Source organism: Dipodomys ordii, unplaced genomic scaffold (genome assembly GCF_000151885.1).
Source record: "Dipodomys ordii isolate 6190 unplaced genomic scaffold, Dord_2.0 Scaffold226, whole genome shotgun sequence".
In the NCBI taxonomy this organism is placed as follows: Eukaryota; Metazoa; Chordata; class Mammalia; order Rodentia; family Heteromyidae; genus Dipodomys; species Dipodomys ordii.
This window is the reverse complement of record NW_012267442.1, coordinates 1340744-1357889: the sequence shown is the minus strand read 5'-3', so window position 1 is coordinate 1357889 and position 17146 is coordinate 1340744. Positions and strand designations below refer to the sequence as shown.

Here is a 17146-nt window from a genome sequence, read left to right as displayed (position 1 = left end):
CCCCTTTTTTCTTTATAAAATCCAGGCGGTGTGTGTCTGTGTCGGGGCGGGGGGCGGCGGCTGGCGTCTGCCTCACCCGAGATGCGCCTTCGTGTCCATTCCCGCCCTGGTTCGCGCGATTCCTCCCGGTGAGGAAGGGACTCGCAGCGCCCCCCGCGGACCGAGGACGCGAGCCCCGCGCTGTCGGGGATGCTGGTGCGCCCCCGGCCGCTCCCGTCCTGCTCTCTCGGGCCCGAAGCTGGGGGGCGCAGAGGCTGAGCTGCGTCTCCTCTCCAGGACCCATTACCAGCGGCTTGGAAGCCGGGGTCTGTAGAGCGAGAGTTGGGGTCCGCCAGGCCGCTCCAACAGCCCAGTCGGGGGTGGTGCAAGACAGCCAGCGTGGGCCGAGGGGCCGGGGCCGGGGGCCGGGCGGCCTGGGCACGTTGGCTTCGGAGGGGGTCTGCTTAGAAAACTCTGGCCGCCGCGGAACGACGTCCCAAAGCCTGAGCGAAGGAGAGCACGCCCGGCGCTCCCCGTGTCCTCCCCGCGCCGCTCCCCAAGGACGCTCCCCAGGCGACCCCCCTCAAGACCTCCGCCCCGACTGCCCTGAAGTGGCCACCGCCGCAGCCCGCGGATTGTTCGCTTCATGGGACGGCCGCGGAGCGCCGGACGCCTGGCTAGGTGGCTGGCCAGAGCCTCCTGAGCAACTGCCCAGAGCCCGGCGAGCGCGCCCTCGGAGCGGACAGCGGGCGCCCGCTGAGGCGATGCCCGGGCGGCAGCGAGCCGCCAGCGGCACGAGGCCCTAGGTGGGCATGGGCCTGGAGCTCCAGCCCTAGGGACCCTTGAGCCTCGCCCCTCTTGCTCGGACTCCTGGCATCGGCACTATGGCCTCGGAAGTGGTGTGCGGGCTCGTCTTCAGGCTGCTGCTGCCCATCTGCCTGGCAGTAGGTAAGTGGGATCAGCTCACTGAGGGGACAAGGGGGAGGGGGCGCCAGGCTGTGTGTGTCGGGGGTGGGGGCGCTTCCTAGTAAAGTTAAGGGCTTTTGTGCTCAGAGATTTGCCTCCAGAGGCCCAAGGCGTGGTCCTGGTCAGAAGCTCCCATGTTCCCGCCTGGATCCCTAACTTCCCACACTGGGCCACAGCATCAGGGTTTCGAGACTGGTCAGCCTCAGAGTCAAAGTGACCGGGATCCCGTACATTGGAGACTGTTGTGTTGAACGTAATCACACATGGAATTTCTTTAGTGGAATACCAACTTGTCTACAAATAATACCAGGTCTAGACAGCCTTTCTTCTCCCTCCCCTGAGGGCTCTAGGAAGATCCTCCCAGTGTCCCCAGTGAGTCCCAAAGGCACCAAGACCATCTCTCCTGCAGCAATGGTGTCAGAAGAAGTGAACAATGCCAATTAATATATATGTATATGTATATAAAAGAAGGAGGGACCAGGTAACAGAAATAGAAAGTGCCAGAAAACTGCCTTGAAGTTTCTTACTTTTGCTTTACCTCCACAAAACTGGAGGCAGCATTGACCAAGCCTCTGTCTCCTATCGCCATCCTGGTCAGACATTTATAGGGTCAAGAAGGCCCAACCAGAGTCTAGGGAGGACCACTGAGAGGTTCACTGATGCATCTCACAATTTCTACATGCCTGGAAAGGCTTTAAAAAGGAAAAAAGGGGTCGAATTTAAAGAACGGGGCGGCACTGTAGGAGAGAGGGAGGTTTGGGATCTCTTCTTAGTGTGGGTTACATTGAATCCCACTCCTAAGAATGACACAGATCCACTTGAGCCTTGCTTTGCCTCTTTCTTCACCAGAACACTTTGAAGCCAAGTTTGAATTGATATAAATTGAGTTTACAAAGAGAATGTGGCCTTCTCACTGAAGGCCACCTTTAATATGTCAGAGTGGATGGCTTAAAATCATACCTGTGGTAAATGTTTCCTTAGTGGAAGCAACTGAAAAAGAGTTCTAGCATGCAAGAGTGTTCTACTGTGCTTCATGCTAATTGTGGACAGAGTTTTGTAGTCATGTATAGCTGAGTGAAGTTTTTGGGAGATAGGTAGGCAATTTCAGAGAACAAGACTAGGCCTATTTGCTGGAGAGGTAGGGTGCCTAGGCCCCAGCAGGAGGGGCTGCCAGAAATTTTTTTGACCTCGAAAGACAGGATGCATTTGCAGTTTCCAGGCAGGACCATTTTGCTAGGATTTTAGTTTATTTTCAGTAACCAGTTACATACCTCAGAAGACAGCTTCCAGAAGCCAATGTGGACCTTTTCTTCCTGTTGGTTGGGAAAGTGGTTTTGAGAAGAGTTTTTAGTTATGTTGCACATAGATGGGGTCACTGTTCAGCAGTCACTGCACACCAGCACTTGACTCTTCCATTTACTGATTGGAAGCTAGTGCATTTGTTAACAAAGGGCTTTTAGTGTGAGGACTGATTTGTGGTCCTCTGTGCTGTAGGGGAGAGGCCTGTGGGAGTGGCCCTCAAGGTCTAAGCTGAACTCCTCCTCCATCAAGGCCTTTCTAGCCACCCTTCCCCCACATTCTCTTCAGTGCCCCAGTCCTTTTCTTCATGTCCATGGGCTGTGGCTGGTTGTGACTAGTGAGGCAAGTTGTCACCTGAAGATCTTGATCCTCTCAGGGAAATGACAGCAAGGGATCACCCAGGGATTGCTTGTGGCCTTACCCTGAGCAAGTGTTCTTGCAGCCAAGGGAGCCCAGCTGAGTTATTTGGATAAACCTTTGGTTATAAGTACAAAAGCCTCATACTGTTGGATTCTGCTTTCCATAGAACAAGAGGGCATCTGGCATGAGGTGGCAGCTTATCTTCAAAGTCGCTCTGAAGCTCTCCAATGGTCACTAGGCACAGCAAGGGCCACTGCCCTAAAGCATGGGTCTCAGCTCCACCAGGCTTCTGCCCTGACTTCTTCCATGGAGGAATGTTCCCACACAGTGCCCACTGCCTACAGGTTTGGCCCACAGATAGGGTAAGGCCTGAGGATGCTGAGCAAAGTCAACCAGAGTTTCCTGGAAGGGGCTGAGCTCTCAGGGGTACCAGAGTAGTAAAAGCCCTCCCAGCTTGCTTCAGGAAATGTTTTTGGATCACCTACCCACCCATTCCACTCTTTCCTCTGCAGCCCACATCTCATAGGTCCAGAGACCTGACTTTGGTATGGGAGAGTATAAGTGTGTACATGTGTGTTTTGTGTATGTGAATGTACATTTGTATTTGAGAGTGTGAGACACTGTGAATATGTGAATATGTACGTAGGAGTATGGGATAGTGGTGTTCCCAGCTCAGCCCAGAACCTGTTGCTTCAGCTAGGGGAAAGAGAGGAGCTGGAGGCCCTGGCTGATAGGAGGAGAGCTGCTGGGGAGATGGAATCCATCTAGCTCCACACCATAGGCATAGGCAGAAGCAAGTCTTAAGATTCTTCCTGCCTTCTAATCACCATGCTTGAATAGGGTTGGGGAGATGGTGCCTCATTGGAGCACTTAACTCTCCTCTACAGGAAGTGGAGATTTTCAAGGTTATTGGAGGGTGTTCAGGTCTGTCTACTCCCAAGGTGCTACTAAATCAAATATTCAGGTTTCCCTTGTATCCTGGGCACGAAGAGTGCAGTGATCTGCTTGCCATTAGAATCGATTTTGCATTTTAGCCGTCTATTTTTGTATCTGGGCAAGGCAGCCTTCAAAGCCAAGCCTTTACAGAAGCTTCTATATATTTCCTTTAAACCATTTCTCTAACACCAGTGTTGACATTGTCCTGAAAAGATGTCCTAGCTTTTTCACCTAATGATAGATGTTTAAAATTAACTGCTTTTTAATTTGGTGCCAAAGTTGCACCCCCCCAAACTTTCCCTCGGAAAGAAATTTAAAAAAAAACAATTTAAAGTGATACCAGGTCTCTTCTATGCAGGTGTTCCATGATTCCTGGTTGCTAAAAACCAAAGCATAATAGACTTTGTTGACCATCTACAGTGAACATCTTGCTGACAGATAAGCATGTATGCATAGTCACTGGAAATCTTAAACATATCCAAAATTATCTATGACTACTTGGTAGCCATCTGTTGTTTGTTTTGTTTTGTTTTTGTTTTTTTGGGGGTCTGGTCGTGGGGCCTGAACTCTGGGCCTGGGCCGCTGTCCCTCAGTTCTTCAGCTCCAGGCTAGCGCTCTACCGCTTGAGCCACAGTGCCACTTCCAACTTTTTTTGTTTTGCTTATGTGGTGCTGAGGAATTGAACCCAGGGCCTCGTGCATGCAAGGCAAGTGCTCTACCACTGAGTCACCTTCCCAGCCCGCGTCTGTTTTTTTTTTTTTTTTAGGTGCATAGTATAAGAAAAGGAAAAATCCTTCGGTGATATTATGTAGTCTTTGATAGCTATACTTCTCTCTAGCATGGTTAAATATATTTTAACATTCATTTCCTTTTAACATGTTCTTACTTATAAATTATTACTATTATTATTATTTTTCAGTGCTGGTGATTGAACACAGAGCTTTGTATTTCCTAAGCATATACTTTATATCCCAGCATTCCCTCTTACTTTGAGCCATATGATTTAAGCTTATTTTAGAGCTAGGAAGGAATTAGGGATCTTTATTAAGATGGTCCTGACCCATTTATTCCATCCTGCCCACTGTTGCTTGGAGTTCCTTGATTCCTTGTCTTGAGGAGCTGATTTACCTGCTTTTAGGAAAAGGGAGCACATGTGCAGAAGCCATCATAGATTCTTTTATTTATTTTTTGACCTGAGGCCTTGGTGCTGTCCCTGAACTTTTGCTCAATGTTAATGCTTTACTGCTTGAGCCATAGCTTCTGCCTCTGTGTGTGTGTGTGTGTGTGTGCACGCGTGCGCGTGCGCATGCATGCGCAGTGCTTAATTGGAGATAAGAGTCTCATGGACTTTCCTGCTTGGGCTGGCTTCAAACTGCAATACTCAGATCTTAGCCTCCTGAGTAGTTAGGTTAACAGCCAGCTGGTGGATTCTTTTAAATTGTTCTTAGCTCCCTCCCCCATTAGCTTATGCTTCCCCTAAATGAAGAGCTATCAGAAAGAAACAACAACAACAACAACAAACAAACAGGCCAGAAAGGGACTGATAGCTCTAAAAAAATCAGCCTACCAAGCACTGTTCTGAGAAACAAATTGCATTTGGATAATATTGCAACTCCAAGAATCTACTCTAAAATTCCTTTTAAAGTTAGAGTAAAAGACTAGTGGTGTGGCTTAATTTGTAGAGTATCTGAAGAAAACATGAGGTCCTGAGTTCAAACCCCAGGACTACCTCTGTGTGTGTGTGTGTGTGTGTGTGTGTGTGTGTGTGTGTGTCTATGTGTGTCTGTGTGTGTGTACTGGAGTAAAAACCTGGTCACTTTTGGGGTATGTGTAGGTCTGGCTAAGCATAAGGACCATATTTGCACACTGTGAGCGTAAGAAAGGTGGCTGATTGGTATCTAATAAGTGTGAGTCTTCCTTGTGATGACTGTCTTGGTTTCCTACATAGGTGCTCATCTACCTCTAGCAGGAGAAGGTGGTGACTGCTGAAGGCTTTATTGAAAGCATTTAAAGTCACTTTCACTTTGGTCACCCTTTCTCAGCCTATTTATTGCTCTTATTAATGAAAACAGTGGAAAGGCATAGATATTTATTGTTGAATTTTAAAGTAAAAAATTTTAGTGGACATGTTGTCATCTGAGCTGTGGAGGCTGGGGTTGTGTGCCCATGCTATTTCTTTGTAAATGGGTATGTTGCTTTACAGGCAGTGTGTGTTCACTGTCAGAGATAATCGGATCGCCTTGGCCATCAGCTTTAGAGGTGGATGCAATGACAGTTGAGTACGTCCCAGCAATGCCCTTCAATATGGGGTCCTAGAGTTGTTTGTGCTTGTTTCTCTTTCCTTTCAGTAAAATAGGGATCTTTCTTCTTTGGGTGGTTATGAAATTGTGCACAACATACTTGTGTTATAATGCCTGCCATACAGTGGGTACTGCATGGCATTTATGAAGCCGTGAAGAGAACAAGCATGCTTGGAACATGCCTTAGTCAAAATTAACAGGTAGAACTATATTGATAAAATTTAGTTTTGTCTTTCTGACACCATACTATCATTTTCAAAGTCTTTAAGGGTATGTTTTGTGTCTGTATGGGGCTTTGAACTCAGGGCCTGGAGCTGTAAAGGCTGGCACTCTACTAATTGAGCCACAGCTCCATTTCTGGTTTTTTGCTGGTTAATTGGAGATAAGAGTCTAATGGACTTTCCTGCCTGGGCTGGCTTTGAATGGTGATCCTCAGATCTCAGCCTCTTGAGTGGCTAAGATTACAGATGTGTGGTACTGACAACAAGTAAATTTTCATAGTCTTTATTCAGTATGATTTTATATTTTAGAGATGACATTTTCCTTTGGGCTCTTGTGTTTTAATTGTCTATAAAATTATGTTTTTACTATTATAATTTTTTGCATAAATATTCAGGGAAACAGAATAATGTCCATGTACTGATAGTTAGGAACAATATAGTGAACAATATAATGATACCAGGTACATAATGGACAACATTACATTTGATCATATTGAAGCAGTTGTTTTAAGGGTGTGGGATTATGCAACAAAATAAGGAAAATATCCCCTTGAGTGGAGATGTTTAATATAAATAAAGAAATATTTACTTGGGCTGTGTGCCGGTGGGTGGCTCACACCACCATAATCCTAGCTACTCAGGAGACTGAGATCTCAGGATCACCTTTCAAAGCCAGTCCAGGCAGGAAAATCTGTGAGACTTTTATCTCCAATAAACCACTAGAAAACCGGAAGTGGCACTGTGGCTCAAGCAGTAGGGTGCTCACCTTGAGCTGAAGAGCACAGGGACAGTGCCCAAGCCCCACGACTGACCAAAAAAAAAAAAGAAAAGAAAAGAAAAATATTTACTATGAAACACCAAATTTTGTTATATTGCTTAGTGTTACTTGGCTTTTTTGACATATCTGGGACAAGGTAAGTGGAAAAGGAGGAGGAGCCTTAACGCATATCAGGAGCACCTGTGGAGAGACCTCAGCATACAGAGAATTCAGCAATTTCACTTATTGTCAGCTAATGAGCATACATCTAGCTAAACCTTGTTTGTTTTTTGCCATGCTAGGGATTGAATGAACGTCTTATGTACAAACTCTTATCATTGAACTATATCCCTAGGTAATTTGAGAGAGATAGTAGTAAGTTTGTATTTGTAAGAAAAAAGTATATATATTATATATAACCATATACATTTTTGGTTAACTAAATGTGTTTGTCAGCTTTCTGTCTCTAGGGGCAATTCACAAAGAAGAAAAAATAATTTGGATCATGATTTTAGAATTTTTAGTCCATGTTCAATTAATCCTGTTGCTTTGGGCCTGTGGTAGCATAGTACACCGTGGTGGAATTATGTGGTAGAAGGGATGTTCACCTCATGGTGGCTATGAAATAGAGATGGAAGGAGGAGGTAGAAAGACCTCTGGATCCCTGATATCCCTTGCAATGGAATAACCTCAGTGATTTACTTCCTCTGACTAGGCCTCACTATCACCTATCACCTCCCAGTAGCACTGTGAACTAGGGAAACCAAGCTTACAATACACAGGCTTTTAGAAGACATTCCAACTGTAATACTACAAATAATAGTTACCAGTTAAAAATGTTCTCAGTTCTGAAGAAGAATTAATCTCTTTATCACATAGGATGGCGTTGTTTTCTGATTATTACCTGCTGTTTATTCCTGCTGGGCTATTTCAGATGGATTTATTTAGACATTTGTTTATAGATTTGCAAATCTTAAGTGTATTTTATATAAAAAAGAAAGGATGGATTATGTCTTTTTAGGTTTTTTCTGCAGTAAGTACTTTTTAGGCTTTGGGAGGTGGGAGGTGGTTCAGTTATCTGGTGATTGTGGGTTTTCTAAAGACTTTAGCTTCTTTCTTAAAAAGTTATTGATTTCTGGGACTCAAACTGAGGTAAGTCTCCCCTCTCAATTTTTTTTTTCTCTTCAGTTCTGAAGCCTGCTTTAAATCTAACTTGGACAACGCCAAGCATCCAGTCTTCCTCCGTAGCCTTCTCTCATGTACTAAAAGAAGCTCTAGGCTAAGGGAACAAGCTCACCCTCTGCTCCTTAGCTAGTACTGGGGCTTGAACTCAGGGCTAGGCACTGTCCCTTAGCTTTTTCACTCAAGGCTAGCACTCTACTACTTGAGTCAGAGCTTCACTTCTGGCTTTTTGCTAGCTGGTTGGAAATGAGTCTCATGGACCTCCCTGCGTGGGCTGCTTTTTAATGGTGATCCTCAGATCTCAGCCTCCTCAGTAGCTAGGCTTACAGATGTAAGCCAATCTTTATTTTGGTACACAGTGTGCTCACATATAAAGAGTATATACTATGTTCACTCAGATATGTCTGTGGCATTTGTCTGCTAAGAATAGATGTTGGCATACAGGTGTTAGTCGCTGCCACCTACAGAGGAAGACAACTTAATTAGCTGCATAGATTGCTGTTTTTCTTTCCCTTCAGAATTGTACCACCTATCTTTGCTTCTGGACCCAGAGCCAGAGTACACGCTAAATGGCTAGTAAAAATTATGCCCATGAAGAGTTGTGCTCTACTTCAAAAGGACGATGTGATTTTCCTGATTGATACAGATAAGAGTTTGAAGACTCTATATGGCAATAGACATATGCAGGACAATTATAGGAGGCTAAAGTTGGGCCAGGCTCAATGTATTAATATGGAGCCATAAGTAGAACTTCTAAGTCCTGTGTTGCAGCTAGAAATTGTTTGACTGGTTGAAATATGGACCAAAAGGTGATCTACATTAAATGACTTTCACAGTGCCAAATTTGCCACTGGTACCCATCCCAGAAAGGTATGAAGAAGCCCAGGGAGACTGGAATGGCTTTATTATGTAAGATTTGTTTTCTTCCTTGAGAGGGATATGGATCTTGCCTGTAATAGAAAGCAAATTTGTGAGTGTCCCAGCATCCACCATGGGCTGTAAAATAGTTAGAAGTTAGATGAGGAACTGCTGCCACCAACTTGTAGGAGGATATTTGGATCCCAGAATGCAGAAGCCAGGAGGTAGCACTGAGCTGCCACAGGTGAGGTAGGTGAGGTCACCAGTCTGTCCTGGAGTCAAAGCTATAATCAGAGTACTCTGAACTCAACTCACAGAGATCTGTGGTGTTCGCTGGTTAGTCATGGTGTTTCTAGAAGTGAAATTGGATAGATGTCTACTGAATTCTGATTTGATTTGTATTAAGCTGAAGGCTAGCTTAATTCACCAAAACAGAATCAAAAGCACTACAATCATTTAACAGATTTGAGCAGACTTTACACCTGCAACCCTTTGACAAAAGGGAAGAAATATACTACATTGCCAATACATTTGAATTTATTTTGCTTTTCTCATTCTATTCCTTGAGAAATATATATTAATAATTTTTTCTATTAGCTAGTTGGGATAGGATAGGTATTTAAGTGAATTGGAGGGAGAACCTTTAAATGGTGGAGACATGTATGATCTTGATGCCCAGGGATCTTCTTAGGGAATTATAATACCATTAATAAAATAAGGGCTCACGAAAATGAGCTCCAAAGAGAAAGGAGAATACCTTTCCTAGAGCCATCTCTATATTCAGGAAATCGAACACAAAAAGCTCTTCCTCATTATTGCAAGATATTTATAACAATCCAGGGGAAAATGTATTATCCTGATAAAGTAAAGCTGAATTGTTTGGTTGTAGATTTTGTATCCATGCTGTAGTTGTGTGCACTTGACCATATTGTTTAAGCTCTGTTTTTCAAATACTTCATCTGTAAAGCAAGTTGGCGCTTAACATATCACTTAGCAGTGTTATACAGCTTAGATGGCTGTATATGGTAAATTCTTGATACATAGTAGCTTGTACTTCTCCAAGTTTGTGTTTTTCCAGACTCAGAGGTTAGGCATGATTATTAGTTGAATAAAATTTGTGGGCTAGTTTGAAGACCTGTTCATGTAGAGTGACATAGTTTCCATGGGCAGATAGATAAAAGTTCTAGTCCATTCCCAACGCTCTTTAAAGCACAGCCCTGACCTGGCCTCTCCCCACTGTTCCCACACTGGGAACAATCTGTATAATTTTTGACAGTTACTTTTGAGACGATGTGACAACCGAAGTGTATTAATTGAAACATATTTTCTCCTCAAATTTTCCTCCCTAGGCAAAATGAATTGTCCCCTTTGTGTCCACCTGGCATCTTGCTCATGTTCATCCCAGTTTTGTGTTTGGCAATAGGGTTTCTTCTTACTTCTGTGGATCTGTAAGTTCAGTGCTCTGTGTATTTGATCCCAGCATTAACTTCCTAACAAGTAGCAAACATATAAAATATGGTTTTGTATTGCAAGTTTTTGTTTTGCCATATAGGGCAAATGCTTCCAGTTCTATGTATTACAGGGTTATTTAGCTGACAGAAAGAATTGTGATTATTATGCTTCATCTATGCAGCAAGGGCTGTAAGGCAATGTTTTCCAGATGACTAAGACACTCAAGACTCAATGGTTTTCTCTTGAAGATCTCAATATAGAGTGAAGATCTTCCTACCTCTAACTATTAGTTCCAAAGTCTTTAATGTAAAATTTTCTGTAACTTAATTTTCACTCTTAGTAACTTTCATACATGAGAGTTTTCTCATTATTGCAGCAAATACTTCTTATTTTTTTTAGTGAGTAAAGAAGGAAAAGCCCCTTGATGTAAAGTCAGACTGAAGAAGCATCCTGGATGTGCATATAGTTTTAAAAAATGTTTTCAGCTCTCTGGAACCACAGTCATCGATCTGTTTTCTCCTGTGGTCAAATCCTCTAGGTCAGCAGTTTGGACCACAAGTACAGAGAAGAAGGGAGAATGCAGAGCCTTAATACCTTGAACCCAAAGCACAATGAGCTATGCAAATGTGCACAACTTGGCTGTCATACCCTTTCCCTCCTGCTTTCTCTAGTCCTACCTGCCTGCTAGATACATCTGACTTTAGCATTGCCTCTGGAACATGGACTCTGTTAGAGAGACTGGCTGGGAATAGTTTTGAAGGGCCTGATCTGTAGGTCTAACAACAAATGTAGTTCCTAGTAATAATGAACTATATGACTTGGTCAAGCCATAGACACTTTCTTCCTTAAATATATCATCTATACAATGTGTGTGTTGAAGCATTAAGGAATATTTTCATAATTTCCTCTGAATTATTTCTAGCCATCCTGAATATTTACATCTAAATTATTCTGATATCTTTTTTGGGGGTGGGGGAGGGGTCCGGTCATGGGGCCTGAACTCTGGGCCTGGGCGCTGTCCCTCAGCTCTTCAGCTCAAGGCTAGCCCTCTACCACTTGAGCCACAGTGCCACTTCCAGCTTTTTTTGTTTTGCTTATGTGGTGCTGAGGAATCGAACCCAGGGCCTCATGCATGCAAGGCAAGTGCTCTACCACTGAGCCACCTTCTCAGCCCTTATTCTGATATCTTAATGACCATCTGACTTACATTATCCTTGAAGAAAGGTTGGGGACTACTAAGAAAAGGGATTGTCTAATCATATACCTAATTGAGTAAAGCTTTTACAGAGCAGCTGGTGACAAAGGAGAGCCATTGTGACTTAGGCTTCGCAGTTTGGATATTTTGGACGCTTTCCCTCACTTGCTCCTAGCACTGAGTTACAGAGTATGCCTTACCACTGATGACCACAAGAACAACAAAATGCATGGTCACATTTGGTTTTGACTTGTTGAAGCTTATCTTTGTAGAATTACAAACTTTTGCAACCCATAGTTAGTTTATGAGCATAGCAATCCAAAATACATTATAGCATTAACTGAAGCTGAGTGATCTTGTAGTGGTACATAGATTTTACATAAATAAGATTGAACCAGGATGCCTCAGGCTCCTGCTCAAATGCTGCTTCTTCTCATAATGCCCTAGGTGCTGGCTCAGCCAATGGGAAGAGTAAGGGTGGTACATACACAAGCCAGCAAGTAATCAGTGCAAAGCCTAGGGGAGGAGATGGGGGAGGAGCCCTGTAGTATAAAAACCATACTCCAGGGCCAGGTGCCAGTTGCTTATGTGTATAATCATAGCTGCTTGGGAAGCTGAGATCTGAGGATTGTGGTTCAAAGCCAGTCTGGCCAGGAATGTCCGTGAGACTCCTATTTCCAGTTAACCACAAAAAAAGAAAGAAAGAAAAAGTTGGAAGTTGAGCTGTGGCTCAAGTGGTAGAATGGTAGTCTTGAGCAAAAAGTGAAAACCAAAGTAAGTTCAGGGGCAACATCTAGGATCTGAGTTTAAGCACCAGGACTGGCACAAAACAAAGCAAAACAAAATGGACCCCCAAGAGGACTCCATTTGCTCCTGTCTAGATGGAGAGTCTTGCCACTTTCTTTTGTTGCTTTCTTTCATTTTCAAATAAGCTTACTCTGTTTACATGAAAATGATTAAGGCAGAGATAGAATTAGTACTGAACCAGATGAGTGTGACATTACAGTAATATAATAATAGAATGAAGAAGGCCTTGGCTACAGAATCCTATTATAGACCCTTCAGGTGTGTTGGGAAGTGTATCCCAAATGCTCTGATAGCTCTAGTACCAGCTATGGAGCTACAACTTCTTGTGTTTCAAAGGTCCCACTTTTCTTTTTCTCTATTTTCCAAAATATACATGAGAGCCTGCTTATGCCAAGCTAATGCTTATTTCTGTTGGGCTTGGAACTCAAAGTCAATCTAGCTGGTAAATGTGAAATTTTTTTTTAGCAACCATCAGTTTGCTGGCCCTTTCCACAGACCAGAGAGCCCCCTTTGGGTTCCAGACTCTTCCTTTGCCCCTATCTACAGCCAGGATAAGATTGAAAGTCCCATTGTAAGCCTATGGAAAGATAGGGAGAGATAGGCATAAAATTCAGTGGATTTCTTCTGAACTAGTGTTTTCCAGAAGGTCCAGATCCCTAAAATTTTTCAGGAGCAACTACAAATCTCTATACTCATTATTTTCAAAGCATCATCAACTTTGCTGTTACATGAGACACACGGTATTTTTCACCTGTGGTAGCATTGCCCACCTATACTCCTTCTTACCCAGCTTCTTCATGGATTCTGCTTGTAAATTGTCTGGATCATTTTCACACACTAAAATCACTCTCAGTTAGGTATGATAGATTATGTCTGTCATTTTAGCAATTTCAGGACTTGGGAGCCCGAGGAAAAAGATTCTAAGTTCAAGGCCAGCCTGGGCTACTGCATAGCAAGACCCTGTCTCAAAAGTCAAGGGCTGGGATTGTTGTTCAGTAGGAGAATGCTTGCAAGGCCCTGGGTTTGATCCCTAGCACTACAACAAACACACAAAATAACACAAAAAAGTAAGCACCCTCACAATGCACCAGTGCCCCATGATGGTGATTATTGTATTGGATAAGACACAATGTAGCTCAAAACTGTAATCCTGCCTACAATCCTAGCCTACTCAGGCGGTTGAGATCTGAGGATTGGAAGGAAAGTCTGTGAGACTCTATTCTCCAATTAACCACCAAAAAGCTGAATGTGGAGGTGTGGCTTAAGTGGTAGAACACTACTAATCTTACTTGAAAAAGCTAAGAGACAGTGCCTAGGCCCTGAGTTCAAGTTCCAATATCAGCACACACAAACCTACACACACACACACACACACACACACACACAAATTCTTATTGGGTATAAAATATTAATCATGTTTTGAAAATAAAGATAGGTCTTTTCAAGTTTAGTACACGTAAGGCAATAAATCTTAGCTATTATCTGAACCTTATGGAACTAGCTGGATTTTTTCTAATATATTTCTATTCAGATTTTCATGGTAGATCTAGTCTTGGAATGTGTATTGTAAATGTAGTGCTGCCTTCAAGGAGGAAGGATGTTGGCCAAACTAACCTTGTTTAGAGTATGAAACATTATAATGCTTCATATATTTGGATATGCATAGGATGAATATTAACATGAACATATTTCCCTTGTGCCATTTATGATGTCAATAAAAATAAGGGAGAAAAGAACATATTTGAGGTGGGTTTTAATTGTCCTCTGGTGTTTTTTTTCAATCAAGTTTTTGTTTCTCCCTCTGGTTTTTATCAGTGCCCTTCTTGACATCTATATACATTTCCCAGAATCCATGAGAATCCTAAGTAGTAGAAGATGCTTAAAGGCCTGCCTTTCCTACCTTAAACTAGCAGTGGTTTGTCTTCTGCACATATCAAAGCATACCCTTGCCTAACTTGTTGTTTCTTCCTGTCTTTCTTAACAGAAACATATGAGAAAATTCTTTTTTGCTTGACCATTTTTTTCTTCCTCCTTCCCCCTCAAAAATTAAATGTAAGGAACTAAACTGAAAAGACCCAGTGAGAAGTTGCGCATGGAATCTGTAGCTTGATGTTCATTTCCTTGCGGAGGTGGGAGTGGGAGGAGGAGGGTACTTCTGGTTTTCCCAGTCTTTATTTCTTACCAAATCAATTTTCTGGGGACTAATTTGTGTGTGTGTGTGTGTGTGTGTGTGTGTGTGTGTGTGTGTGTGTGTGTATGCGCACTGCACTGGGGTGTTTGACCTCAGGGCATCATGCTGGCTAGGCAGGTTTTCTTCTACTAGCTATGCCTTCAGTCTTTTGCCCTATTTTTGAGATAAGGTCTCACTTTTTGCCTGGACCACCCTGGACCATAGGTCTTCTATTTTAGACTACCCATTGTAGCTGGGATAACAAGTGAGTACAACTGCACCAAGCTCTTTCAACTGAGATGGGATCTCATGAACTGCATGGTCTAGGACCACAGTCTCCCAATCTCACCTTCCCAAGTAGCTAGAATTGCAGATATAATCCACTGCTCCCAGCTTTACATAGACTTCCAATATCTTTATCTAGCATTGTGTGTGTGTGTGTGTGTGTGCATGTGTGTGTGTGTGTGTGTGTGTGCCTGTCCTGGAACTTGAACTTTGGGGCCTTGGACACTGTCCCTGAGTTCTTTTTGCTTAAGGCTAATGCTCTACCACTTCAGCCACAGGTCCACATCTGGCTTGTGGTTAATTGGAGAGAAGAATCTAACAGACTTTTTCCTCCCCCAGGCTGGCTTCAAACCAGATCTTAGCCACCTGAGTAGCTAGGATTACAGGTGTGAGCCACTGATGTCTGGCCTTTTATCTAGCATTTGTATGACAGTGAGAGACAAATTTCATGATTACTTTTGAGAAATGCTAGATAAATCAATATTCTGTATGCCAAGAAGGTTTATAGCTTAATATCTACTAAAATTGTGACTTTTTGAGAGTCCAGCACTGTTCTCCAAATGTTCTTGACCACAGGACCCTAATTTATTTCCCTTGCACTCGCATCTGTAATCCTAGCAACTCAGGAGGCTGGGGCCTGGAGGATGCCAGCCTAGGCAGAAAAGTCATTGAGACGTCATCTCCAATTAACCAATTATCTAACAAAAATCTAAACTAGAAGCATAGGTCAGGTGCTAGAACACCAGGTCTGCGTAAGCAATCCTAGTAAGTTCAAGGTCCCTGAGGTGAAACCCTAATTCCAACACACACACACACACACACACACACACACACACACACACACAGAGTCTCTCTATATAATCTCTGCTCCATGTTTTATTTATATATATAAATAGTTTATATGTTTATGTGTGTATATCCTTTAAGTCGCTGTACAAAAGTTGCTCAATTCAGCCTATCAGTCTGTGTGTATAATATGTCTTGATCAGTGTTACCCCTCCAATCATTCTCCTCCATCTCTCTTGTCTCTCGTATCCTCTCAAGTTACCTGGTTCTATTTTTTCATATGTACGTTGAATATTATGATTATATTTTCCCACCCTTCCAGGACAGAATGAATATACCTGAGCAACCAGGCTTTGTGTGTTGGGGGTTGGCATCTGTTTCTTGGGCTATGAATCTTTTTGGACAAGGACAGAAAGAAGTAGGGCCTAGTCTCTGAGCTGTCCTTGCTATCTTAAGCACTTGCTGACTAACTTGAAGATTAAAGCAGGACTGAGGTGTGGCTCGTTCCTGGGAGAGCGTAGACTCAGTATGCCCCCATGTCCTGAGTTCCACTCCAAGTCTTCCCTACCCCTTAATAAATAAATAATAAAATAATGGAGAAATTTGGGGTCAGGAGTAAATTCAGACCAAGTCAGTGTATTTGGGGAAGTAAACAAAGCTAGTGCATAGCCTGACACCAACCTAGCTCTGCACTTCTTATCTACTCATCTTCCATTTGGCTTGGTTGGTCCTGTGGTGTGCCCTAGTAGTGCATGGGAAGCCTGTGGGTTAAGGATATGACCAGTTCTCTCTGTGTTGCTGTTGGCTGTCTTAGCTTAGATATGCCTGGCCACTTCATACAATCAAGTTGACAAAAGCCAATTCTGGCAGAGGCTTCCAAACACTTGAGGGAAAATTGGCAGTGCTTAAAGAGAGAATCCCAAGTTACTGTCAGCTGGGTTAGAATGTTGTCCTGTCTTGGGCTGTTTTCCTGGCATAGGACTCCTTAATCCTGACTTTGAAGTTACTTTCTCTCTTTCTTTATGATTACAACAGGACTTAACAGAGTCTTTCCTGAAGGTTCATCCTTTTTTCATAGAATGGAGTTTGTCTGGGATTCCTCAGATACATTGAGGAAACGATTCAACAATCTGATGAAGTGCTAGTCTGTTAGTTCTACACAGGCATTGTGTTAGTGAACAGAGTCCTTCAGATGTTGATGGGGTGGGAATGACTTAGTTCCTTCCTCCAGCATGGTTTGACATCGCTGAAATTCCACATTCAATGCTAGGGTATGGAAGCTATGCTGGAGGCTTGGTAACCATGTCTTATTTGTTGGACACATTGCAGTTTACAAAACTGATTCATATAGTTCATCATTATAAGCTCAAGAAGGGTTGGGCTTTGGTGTTCTTGTTTGGCATGGCCTTCCAAAATCCTGCCTGGATGCCTGGCAGAGAGAGGGCATGTGTAATTATGCATATGTGTGTATATATGTTCAGATTTTGTTCTGATTAAATGTTGCAAATGCTCTGTGGTCTGTTCTCTTTCCTCCCTCCCTCCTGCCCTGCCGCCCTCCCTTCTCCTCCTCCTCTTTATCTTCCTCCTTCTTCT

The 17146-nt window shown here is 43.3% G+C and overlaps 1 protein-coding gene across 2 annotated transcripts in view; it reads left to right on the top strand.

Annotated features, from left to right (window-relative positions):
- The first annotated feature begins 863 nt into the window (after positions 1 to 863).
- Positions 864 to 17146, top strand: part of Piezo2 (piezo-type mechanosensitive ion channel component 2) — a 427547-nt gene continuing 411264 nt past the window's right edge. For both annotated transcript variants that reach the window (XM_013035844.1, XM_013035843.1), the window contains exon 1: positions 864 to 927. In XM_013035844.1, the coding sequence (XP_012891298.1) occupies positions 864 to 927 (64 nt within the window). The remainder of the gene's footprint in view (positions 928 to 17146) is intronic.